This window comes from Sinocyclocheilus anshuiensis, unplaced genomic scaffold, assembly GCF_001515605.1.
Source record: "Sinocyclocheilus anshuiensis isolate Anshui unplaced genomic scaffold, SAMN03320099.WGS_v1.1 scaffold493, whole genome shotgun sequence".
Taxonomy (NCBI): Eukaryota; Metazoa; Chordata; class Actinopteri; order Cypriniformes; family Cyprinidae; genus Sinocyclocheilus; species Sinocyclocheilus anshuiensis.
In genome coordinates, this window is record NW_015537963.1 from 370635 (window position 1) to 383134 (window position 12500).

The 12500-nt window shown below is 36.4% G+C and overlaps 1 protein-coding gene and 1 pseudogene across 1 annotated transcript in view; one reads left to right on the forward strand and one right to left on the reverse strand.

Moving 5' to 3' along the window:
* LOC107667896 (putative pre-mRNA-splicing factor ATP-dependent RNA helicase DHX32) overlaps positions 1-9428 on the reverse strand; it is a 12816-nt pseudogene extending 3388 nt beyond the window's left edge.
* A 653-nt stretch (positions 9429-10081) lies between these two features.
* The window catches only part of LOC107667905 (fibronectin type 3 and ankyrin repeat domains protein 1), a 5667-nt gene continuing 3248 nt past the window's right edge, over positions 10082-12500 (forward strand). Inside the window, 4 exon segments of the mRNA XM_074186935.1 lie at positions 10082-10094; positions 10288-10459; positions 11238-11362; positions 11748-11829. Of these exon segments, the coding sequence (XP_074043036.1) occupies positions 10082-10094; positions 10288-10459; positions 11238-11362; positions 11748-11829 (392 nt within the window).

Genomic DNA, 12500 nt, shown 5'->3' on the forward strand with positions numbered 1-12500 from the left:
GCGCTCACATGGTTCCTTCTGGCTGCGTTTGAAGGTGTTGTAGATGTTGATGAGGGTGAAGCGGTCGCCCTCGGGATGCTGGAGCTTCATATGACAGCGCATGACTTCTGTTGCCATGCCGACGGGAGGCTCGATGAAGCAGCTTGGTGCTGATGGAAACAGATGCATGAAAACAGAAGGAGCTCAAAATATACGGTGGAGTTTGAGTGTGCTTTTAAAACACATCCATATCTAGTATAGTTTGAGCTGATTTTTTTTTTTTTTAAGATAAAATACTTTCTCAACTTTAGGTACACCGCCGCTTGTGCATTAATTATATACTTCACTATCAAGAGTACTCATAGAACATAGAAATGATGCCACGAAGCATGATGATTTGTAACTTTAAATATATTTATTTATTCTGAACAATATATTTCGGCACCGACTCATTCAAAATTTAAAATTAATTTATTCTCTATGGCATTTTAAAATGGGTGGTGCTTTATGATTGTATTAGTTTTAACGTTATTTATTATTATCATGTTGATGTATTATCTTCCGTGTTCATCTTGTAAAGCACTTTGGATAACCTAGTTGTATTTATGCAGTGCTATATAAAGAAAGAAAGAAAGAAAATAAACTTAGAATTGCAAGAAAAAGTCTGAATTCTGCGTTTATTACTCACAATTCTGACTTTTTTTCTCAGAATTGTGAGTTTAACTCAGAATTGTGAGAAAAAAGTCAGAAATGTGAAATAAAGAGTCGTAATTCAATTTTTTATTTCTTTTTTTTTTTTATTCCATGGCGGAAATGGGCTTCCATAGTTTACTGACATTCTACTCACTGGTAAAGCTGTAGACAAACCTCTCTTGAGTTTGCAGAAAGGTGCTATATAAAATGAACGTATTATTCTTATTATTATTATTAACGCTCTCATATGCCACTGTGAAATCCTCGTTTGAATGAAATGAAATCTGACCCACCAGGTCTGCTGATGAAGTCACAGTGTCCGATCCCGGCCGTCTCCATCCTCTTCAGATAGAGCGCTGTGGACGTGATGTTGGACTCCAGAATGCGAGGAGGGATCTCAGCGGGCAGCTGAACGTCCTCGGGATACAAACAGAAGCACTTCCCTTCAAACAAACACATTCAACAGTGATTCAATCACTACTGACAATGACTCTCTACTGAGCAGCCAAACAAATGCTGTGAAACTACATGTAACTGATTTAAAGCTTAAGTGCTTCATTTCAGTGCTTTTTATTCCTCTTCAAAATTTTCAACACTTCAAAAGTGCTTAGCAGAGAGCTAATTTTAATCACTTCTTAGGTTTTTGAAATTCATTTTCTTAGAATCTGATTATTATCACAAAATAATATTATGCATAATAATAATTAAAAAAAATGTTTATTGAAGGAATAAAGACATGATATACACTGAATTTATTACTTAATTTATTCATTCATTTTGTATATCCACTTATGTATAATTTATGTTTATTCATTTAAAATGCAACCAACAGTGATGACATCATCACAATATTTTCATAAATAATTGCAATTTTTCACATTTATTTGCATACTGAACTGTGATTTCTATTTAACACCATACATATATAGCAGTCTTTATACTGTAAATACACTAATACACTGGGTGTTCATAGTGTTAATATGGAGGATCTTTTAAAAAGCAGGTGAATGTCAAATAAATGCCAAAACCGTACACACCTGTTGATCCGGTTAGTCGTTTACGGATTTCTGCTTGACATTTACTGATGGGTCTGAACTCGCTCTCACTCGTGGGCTATACACCTACACACAATACCACAGAAAATATGAATTTACAGTCACAAGACTTCCAAATAATTATTTTTGGACTGCTCAAATACATTTGCAAAACGGTGAACTTTTGATTCGAAAAGCTACAAAACCAACAACGAACACAGTAAATAAAAGCAGGTTTTCAGCACACTCACTAATCTCTTCTCTACTCCAGTATCGATGACAAAAGTAACGGTGTCCAGCGGCCAGAACAGATCCTCTGATTGGCTACAGGAAACGAAGACCCGCCTGCCCGTCTGTGGGCTTTCTGTGATTGGTGGACACATTCTGGAGTATCCAGGACACAGGGGAACCGCGATCAGCTCTCCCAGAGATGCACTCATCCTGGACGCTTCTTTAGTGAGAATATTACAGGCACAGAGCACCTCCTGAAACACACACACAGGCTTTTGTTTCACCACCGGAGAGAAAGTTGTTTAGTGCACTTCTCGCAGACTTTTGATTTTGCATTTGTGAATTCGAAAGTGCAGAAAAGATACAAGAGATTAATTTTGCAGTGCAGACTGCAGCTTTAGTGATTGTAACAGGATTTTTCTGCAAAATAACTGTTTTGTTTTTCATGCTACAAAGGGTCTTGATTTTTTAATCTGTACAAAGCAACAAACAAATTCATAAACAGCTGTTAGCTTGTTTTGTCTGTCAAAATATGAATGCTTTTATATTGCTTTTTCCCCACAAAATTATTAGAATATCAAGAGCAATAATCAACAGTAATTTTGTTAAGATATAGCAGCTTCACCATCTAATGAGTTACTGTTTTTTAATTTATAGGCTATTTACTGTACATTATGCGATTTTTGCACAAATACATGTACATGAACAGCATTAAACAGTCTGTGTAAATATACAAGCGCCATGTCAGATGCAGCTTCTGTTTCACCATTTGTTGATGTTGATGAAAAAAGTGATTGGTAACAGTCAGTAATATTGTGATTGATTGAAGTAACTAGTTAAATCTAAGTATTTGGCATTAATGTGATTTTACAGGGCAGAGTGTCAGTAAGAGTGCAAGAGCTGAGTGGACGTATTCATTCAGACGCTGCTGACCGTGCCGAACACAACAATGTCATTGTCATCATGGAGAACATTGTGTTAGTGCTGTTCACTACAGCAAGCATCACTATTGCTACTGCTAAAAGTTACGATTATTTGGACAACCTCCAACCCCATTTTCTGTGCGCAACTAGTTCCCTTGTTGGTGTGCTGTTAGAAAAGTTACTTGAAGATGGGACTCATATTTACACACAGAATATCACAGAGACATCTAACTGTGAACAGTAGTGACAGTAAAGACATTTATAATGTACAAAAGATTGCTATTTCAAATAAACGCTGTTCCACTGAACTCTATTAATACAAAAACACATCACAGTAAGTTTCAACAAAAACATGTAGCAGCACAACTGTTTTCAACATTGACAATAATCAGAAATGTTTCTTGAGCAGCAAATCAGCATATTAGAATGATTTCTGAAGGATCATGTGACACTGAAGACTGGAGTAATGATGCTGAAAATTTTGCATCACTGGAATATTCAAATAGAAAACAGCTGATTTAAACTGATTTAAATTATTTCACAATATTACTATTTTTATTGTATTTTTGCTCAAATAAATGCAGCAGTGGCTGAGGCTTTTTTCAAACACAAAAACTTTTGAACATTAGTGTACCAATTAACACAAATGCTCTTATCTATTTGATCAGTGATCTGGATGCACTCACTCACTCACTCATTCATTCACTCACGCATTCATTCACGCATTCATTCATTCATTCACTCACGCATTAATGAATTAATTCACTCACTCACACATTCATTCATTCACTCACGCATTAATTCACGCATTCATTCATTAATTCATTCACGCATTCATTCATGCATTCATTAACGCATTAATTCACGCATTCATTCATTCATTCATTCACGCATTCATTCATTCATTCATTCACGCATTCATTCAGTCATTCATTCACTCACGCATTAATTCATTCATTAATTCACTCACGCTTTCATTCATTCACTCACGCATTCATTCACGCATTCATTCATTCATTTATTCATTCACTCACGCATTCATTCATTCATTCACGCATTCATTCATTCATTCATTCACGCATCCATTCATTCACTCACGCATTCATTCACTCATTCATTCACTCATTCATTCACTCATTCATTCACGCATCCATTCATTCACTCACGCATTCATTCACTCATTCATTCATTCATTCATTCACTCACGCATTCACGCATTCATTCATTAAATATTCACTTTTAGTGTCAATACTCAACTCTCCAGCTCTTGGATCATTCCAGGTTAACTCTGGTTAATTGTCCAGATCATTTATGCTTGCATTATTGCTACAATAAATTGCAATGCATAAAAGTTCACGAGCTGTTCTAATCCACTAACGCACTTCATCTCACCTGCTCTGAAGCTAGAAACACAGCTAGGTCTCCTGGCTCTCTGGACCGATGGACCTCCAGCGCGAGTCTCAGAGCCGAATAGAAGCTTTCAGCGCTGCTGCTGTTGCTGTGGATCACTTCCCCAGCGCACGGGGCATCCAGGTGCAAGCGTGGGACGTTCCCGTAGTGCGTGAGGATCGTGTCAGAAGCAGGTGGGGCGGACAGCACCACCACCCTGAGCTCGGGCCGCTGGAGAAGCACCTCTCTCAGCAGACCCAGCAGAACATCTGTGCTCACGGTCCTCTCATGGGCCTGGTCTATCACCACCACCCCATAATGCTCCAGCATGGGGTCTGATATCATCTCCCGCAGCAGGACGTCATCAGTGCAGTACCTGCAACCAGAATGTCATTTTGGTTTTGACATTTATATACAGATGTAGAAAGATGCACATACATACAAAAACTTTAACTCTACAATGTATTATTGGTGACCTATTCAACAAAACCACATGAAAAAAACAGATGCATCAAAATAAAATAAAATTAAATAAATAAAACAATTTAATTAAATGAGTTTAAAATATTTTTTTCTTTTTTACATTTTTAAATATGTTTTGACAAGACATTTGACAAGACATGTTTCTATAATAAAATAAAATAAGACATTTAATTAGACAGATGTCTTTATAAAATACAATCAAATATGGATTTTTCTTTTATTTTGTTTTTATTTATATGTTAATAGACATTTGACTAGAGACATATTTCTATATTAAAATAAAAAATTTAATTAGACATTTCTTTATAAAAGAAAATGGATTTTTTTAACCTTTTATTATGCTTTTTTATTGATGTTTTAGACATTTGACAAGACATATTTCTATTATAAAATAAGACATATTTGATAAGACATTTCCTTATGAAATAAAATAAAATATAGATGTTTTTTTCTTATGTTCTTGTTTTTTTTATCAGCATGTTTTAGCCATTTGATTAGACATATTTTTGTAATAAAATAAAATAAGACATTTGATTAGACATTTCATTTTTAAAATAAAATAGGATTTTTATTTCTTTTATCATGTTCTTTATTGATATGTTTTAGACATATTTGACGACATATTTCTATAATAAAATAAAATTAAATAAGACATATTTGATTAGACTTTCTTATCAAATATAATATGGATAATATTTTTTATTTTATTTTTAAATATGTTTTAGACATATTTGACTAGAAATATTTCTATAATAACAAAATAAATCATTTGATTAGACATTTCTTTATAAAATAAAATTGAAACTAAACGGATTATTTTTTTTGTCTGACAGGTTAATCATCAAGTACAATCATTTAGAAAAGTAATAGTACACTTCTCAATACATGATTTAAGGTATCAATGAATATTGTTGAATATTATATTTTATTTTAAAATATAATATAATTCAAAACACTATTATTTGGTAAAATCCCCCCCAAAAAACACACATTCTGGCAGAGATTATTCAGCAGTGCTTCGACACTGGTGGACATGCCCCTATCCTCAACACCAAAGCAAGAGACAGAGAAATGCCTCCCTGACCTCCACTGAGCCCGTTTATAATAAAGCAAAAAGACCTCAAGTATTTCAAACATTTCAGAAGATGGCACATTCTTCTCATACTTTAGCTGGACAAACCAAAGCACAAAACTAAAATAAATATCACCAACTCGAAAACTTTTGGTGATAGTGAGCATTTCAGTGCGCTTTTTCACACTTTTGAGGGCTGCATGCATACGAGTTTCACACAGACCTGAGAATAGTATCGTTGGAGCAGCACGTCTCCAGCGGGATGCTGTATCCAATCTCGTGGCCGATGTTTACGTCCATCTCGTCTGCAACACGGAGGGCCAAATCGACAGCCTGCCGCCTCTGGATCTGACTGCACACCACCACACCGTGCTGGTACTGCGCAGACAGACAGAACTCTGCACACCACTGAGGGATCTGAAGACGTGAACACATACTATCAGCACCTGGATGCATTCCACTACATTACAGAAGGCTTCAGAAAAAAAATAATAATCAAATGAGACAATTTCAGTATCCTGTGGATGGCTTTCACAATCAGACCTGTCCTTGACTTGTTAAACAGCTGCAGGTTTAGACCTTCAGCCTGAGCAGTCTGGGAAAATCTCAACAGCATCTGTTGGACAGGACAGGACAGTGAACTGAACAGATGCAAACTTCCTATTTCCACTTAACACACAATGCACACGAATCCGCACATTTACAAACTGCAAATCATAATGTGCAATATGCAAAATTTGGCTTGACGCCAAATTGACACTGATCTGTAACCTTTCAGATGATAAAACATGAAGAAAAAAAAATCACTTTTTATTTTATTTATTTTTGTATTCTTATTTTACTCAATTTTTTTCTATATATATATATAGAGAGAAAATTTTATATTAATCGTGCAGCCCTATTTTCCAGTATCCTGACATTCTTGAATTGCAAAATTGCGTAAGGTATTAAGATATTATTTTAAGATATTTATATATTGAGAAGAAAAATATTTTGATCTGTTGGCAGATTTTTGTCACTTGTTTACCTTACACTACCAGTCAACATTTGGAATAATTATTATAACTTTTAAAATGTTTTTGAAAGTAATCTCATGCTCGCCAAGGCTGCATTTATTTGATCAAAATACAGTAACATTTTTTATGAAATATTATTACAAGCTTTTCTATATGAATATTTTGTACAATGTCATTTATTCCTGTCATGCAACTCCATGACCCTTCATTCCAAACTTAGTGTAAAACTAAATAAATGTATTATTTCTTATTTTCTAAAAGCATTTTCTTTTCTTTTACAATTGCTAAACTCAAATGATATAAAAATGAAACCATCAGCTGAATGCACACTGTTTGTTCAGAGGATTCAACACAATGGCTGCAGCTGACTCACAGCAAACAGTGTTTCATGATACAGAACTGATTACCTCACATTAAATGACTAGGAAAGTATATCTGCACAGATTTAAAGGGGTCATGATGCGATTTCAACTTTTCCTTTCTCTTTGGAGTGTTACAAGCTCTTGGTGCATAAAGAAGATCTGTAAAGTTGCAAAGACTAAAGTCTCAAATCCAAAGAGATATTCTTTATAAAAGTTAAGAGTTAACCACGCCTACCTAAAACGGCTCGTTCTAACACGCCCCCACATATCTACATCACTATGTGGGAAGATTTGCATAACGCCGCCCAAATGTTCACGCAAAGAAAGAAGGCGTAACTTTTATTCTCGCTGTAGTATTGTTGCTGCCGCCATGTCGTGAAGACACTGTGTGCTGCGTTGTGAAAGCGAAACTACTTTGTTTGGTCTTCCAAAAGAGGACGATATCCGCTTCGTCATGCCTGGAGCTGATCCGTGCTGGTCGCTGAGGAAATACATCAAGTTAGTGCTGCTCAGCTCATGCCGGCACGCCGCCGGCTGTTCTGACTTACAGTCTGTAAGTACGTTTTCATTTAAAGGATTTGCCACTGATGATTCAAACGCGAATTTTGAGCAGTGTAGAGTAACGTTAGTGCTTGTTTGTCATTTCTGATCACAAATGCAGACATGGTTTTGTTTACGCGGCGCGATGCAACACAACGCGTAAAAAGACAGTATAAGTCATTATAATCCGCAATTATGTCCCCACTGGATGCAACAAATGCCTCGTTTATAATGGGTTTTCATGTTTTTTGTCTCGTCGCTCCGGCCGGACACGGCATCATCATAGTATGGTAAGGGGCGTAACATTTCCGTCACACGCTTGAGGTATTCGGCCAATCACAACGCACTGGATAGCTGGCCAATCACAGCACACCTCGCTTTTTCATACCGATGAGCTTTGTAAAAATCGACTCGTTTCAAAAAGGCGGGACATAGAGGAGAAACAATAATGTACAGTATGTGGAAAATAACGTGTTTTTTTAACTTTAAACCACATAAACACATTTCATTACACCAAATACACAAAATAATGTTCTTTTTAGCAGCATCATATGACCCCTTTAAGACTTCATGGTCAGGCCACATGACTACAAAACTGCAGCTCTGAAACTCATATCATGTACAGGCACTGGCAAAACTGTTTATTGTTTATCTATTATTATGTTCAATTTCTAGAACGTCTGGAATCTGAATTGAATTAGATGTTGAATGGAGGAATTTACTGAGGAGTCTAATACAAGCTTGGCAACAAGACATGAATAATAATTACATCATTAATATGGGTTCATTATGGCTAATTATTCCAAGATATGTAGACCAGGCCTCTATCGCAATTAATTAGGCATAAACACACGATTATCCAGACTTTAATTTGCACAAAGCGACACTAATAATACAATACAACAACTACCAACAATATACAACTGTGACAGGCCTCAGTTTTGTTCAATAGCATATTGATCTCCATAGTAATGAGGAGCTTATCAATTCTCCAATGAGCAGCTCTCAAACTCTGCAGTGTTCATGGCAGCAAGGCCTTATGTTTCTCCAGGCTATTTTTAGTGCTTCTCAAACGTTATTAGAGTGCTGAAGTTAAAACAGAAGCTATATTTACACACTTTCTTAAGGTTCTCCTCAAATCTGAGGTGTCTCGTCTTTTTGCATTTCAACACCAGGCAAATCAATGGCATATTCCAGATGTACATAGCTTATTAAATAGTTTAGACATCTGTCTGGCATTTTACCAACAGCAAAAAGTGGTAGACACTTGATAAATAAGCATGCACACATCTCAAAAACTCACCTGTGTGCTTTTGCCAGTCTTTGCTGTGCCTGAGACTATAAGAATCGGATGGTTTTCCAGCAAACAGGCAGAGTTTTCCTCTCCTGCGGGAGTCTGTAGTATCTGGAGGAATGTGGCAGTCCATCAAACTGATTGAGCTCCAGATCATCTCCAAACTCAAACAGATCATCAGATTCCTCCTCTCTCTCGAGCTCTCCTTCTGAGATCATAATGAGCAGCTGCGCGCGTGAGCTTATTGTAATAAGTTCATAAACCGATCAAAGCTTCACTCCTCTGTGTGCTCGACTCGTGCATGCGTCCAAAACACCCTTAAAACCTCCGTGAAGCTGGATATGCGTGTGTGTGTGTGTGTGCTGGAAATCCCACGATACTGAGAAGAACAGCTGCTCTCTTGTGCGCATGACGCGCCGGTTTAATCCATAGACATAATACATACTTTATTATGAGTATGGGTTAATCCAGTTAATTCGTCGGGCTGCGCGTGAGCACATATACAAAACAAAACAGAGCTAAAATTCCAACATCATCATATTTTAATGTGATAACATGCCCAGCAAAAAATACAGTTGATATGTGTTTAACTGTTTATTTTATCTGGGTAATAAGGATGGAGATATTCGTGTTTTTTTTTTTTTTAAGTAACTTAACTATTAAGTAAAGATCGTGTTCCATGAAGATATTTGGTAAATTTCCTACCGTAAATATATCAAAACTAATTTTTGATTAGTAATATGCATTGCTAAAAACCTTAAAGGCGATTTTCTCAATATTTAGATTTTTTTGCACCCTCAGATTCCGGATTTTCAAATAGTTGTATGCCGGCCAAATATTGTCCTATAGGGTATCCTAACAAACCACACATCAATGGAAAGCGTATTTATTCAGCTTTCAGATGATGTATAATTCTCAGTTTCAAAAAAATTGACCGTTATGACATTCGACACACGTCACATGTATACGACAGCCGTTGCTATAGCAACAATAGCGATTCATCATCAAAACATTACTTCTTCAGTTGGATCGATTTATTTATTGATTTCAGAGTTCATATTGTAAATGTACCCTGCAGGTAATACGCATCTGACCCTATATTTACTATAGGTATTTCATTTGTAGTTTAATAATCTATATGTGTTTGTAATATAGATATGTTCAACGGAATAATCTGCAGAAAACAGAACAGGAACTCTCTAACTGCACATTGTCCTAGTCATTCTGGTATTGTTGGTGTCGTGAGTGCTGAGGGCTGATCTGTCCAGCAGGTGAGCGGCAGAGCTCCGGGGTTTTGACGGTAGGACAGGTGAGTCATCACAGCATTGAGCTCACCTGGACACGGGAGAACGACACGAACTGGACCGACGAGCCGAAAAACTGGACCTGCTTCATCTTGGAACAGAAGAATGACAGAAAACACACATATAAAGAGATACATAAGTGAATTATGCAAACTATTTATATCCATTATTTAACAGGAGATATGAACAATATCCTCCTTATTTTGCAACGCGAAAGTAAGCTATTTATTATTATTATTTTGCGAATCACTTCCGATTCATTAGCCGCATAATCGGAATAACAGGCTAACTGAAAGTGCAGCAAACGGTAAAACAGTTTGAGCTACAAATCCGTGTGTTTTTTATTATTATCATCTTGGCAGCGCGTCACCGCGCGTCACTCCCGGATAATCGAAAATGGGCAAAGAGGCGGGAGCAGGTTGATGAAGCCACGCCCACCTAGCTCGACGGTGGCGACAGCAGCGGCAATCCACCTGTCACTCAAGTGGCCACGCCCTTAATTATGCAGAACTTTAAGGCTTAATATAATTTAAACGGATGAGTTATAAAAAAATTCACCCCCCTCACAGTTGTCATGAAGGGAAAAATTAGCTATATAGACCAAAATCATTTTTTGTACCAGGCTGTAAACATGTTTTTTTCTGCTGTAAAGTTGGGCATTTTAACATGGGGAGTCTATGGGACTGACTCCCTTTTGCAGCCAGCCTCTAGCGGCCAGTTGATGAATTACAGTTTAAGTCACTTCCGTGTTGGCTTCACGAGAGAGAGCTGGAGGTTGCCGCTTGGTAAACATAAGGTGGATAGAAGACTTGTAATGCATATTTCGTCTCCTAAAAGAATAACATGCAGATGTTAAACAGTTCTTGGTTAGTTGTGAAAATATGGCTGTATTTTCTGGATGTTTATGGCCTGTTTAGAGGGTACAACACACGGTTCACGGTGGAGAATCTAGAACCGAAGACCACCTACACGTTCAGACTGAAGGTCACGTGGCCGTGTGGTCAGCAGCGCTATTACCCATCAGTCTCTGCTTCTACAGAAAGTAAGGACACAACATGACACAACAACACTTCAACACATTCAGTTACTGTATGATATTTTATTTTATTTTATGAGAATCAAATTATTTGTGCTGCACGCAGTTTGTTGTGAAGTACAGATTTTTTTCTGTTAGAAATACAGTGTAAATAAATGCTTAATGAGGGCAAATGTAATATTAAAATAAACATTATGGTAATGCAGTTTGAAAGTCAGTGGAGGGCAGCCCTGCATACAGTCTCTCTTTGTATAGTTTAGGTACAAAATTGTCCTGAAAGGGAACTAAATCTGACAAGCCTTCTTTAGGGACATTTGCATTTGCTCAGTTGGAGAATAAATGTAATTAAATGTAAATCAATCTAATAAAGGTGTGTGTGTGTGTTCCTCAGAGGAGCCTCTGAACGGGAGGAATCTTCACAACGCAGTCCTCAGGAGTGATGAGCTGGAGCTCTGTCGAGTGCTGCAGTCCATGTGAGATTCATTCAGACTTCATTCAACATTTACATCAATTTAGTTAATGAGTTAGTGTTTTTTCATTCAAAAAACATTAATTTACTGTATGCATTTGGCAGATACTTTTATCCCAAAGGACTTCTAGTGAAGTAGTTCTCAAGCTTTGTAGCTACTAGGCCCCCCAAGATATTTCTGGTGCTTTTGCTGTAGTGACAAAGCTGTTTTTTTTTTTGGCAATTTACTAAAATGAATTAAATGTGTACATTTTTCCTTACATTTTAATAATTATGATCACAACATGCCTTAATCGTGTTCATCGTTTCTGCTTGACTACAAACTGCATGATTTGTATTATCGAATAACTGTACATTTCTGCCATATGGACATTACTTTGACAGTCACCTTTGATAACAAACTGCTCTTAACTGTAATGTAGAAACATGAATCTCCTGCAGAGCCTCTTTGAAAAGATATCTTGAAAAGCATTATACAAATAAATGTGAATAAATAATTAAATCATCAGGGTTCACACCAGTGTTATTTTAAATACCAATGAGATACAACTATACTTTTAATTATTTTTAAATGTTTTTCTTTTTTTATGTTGTTCATTTTCATTTTAGTTAAAGTTTTAGCAATTTTGATTATTTGATTAGTCATTTTTATTAGTAGTATTTTTAATCTCTCTC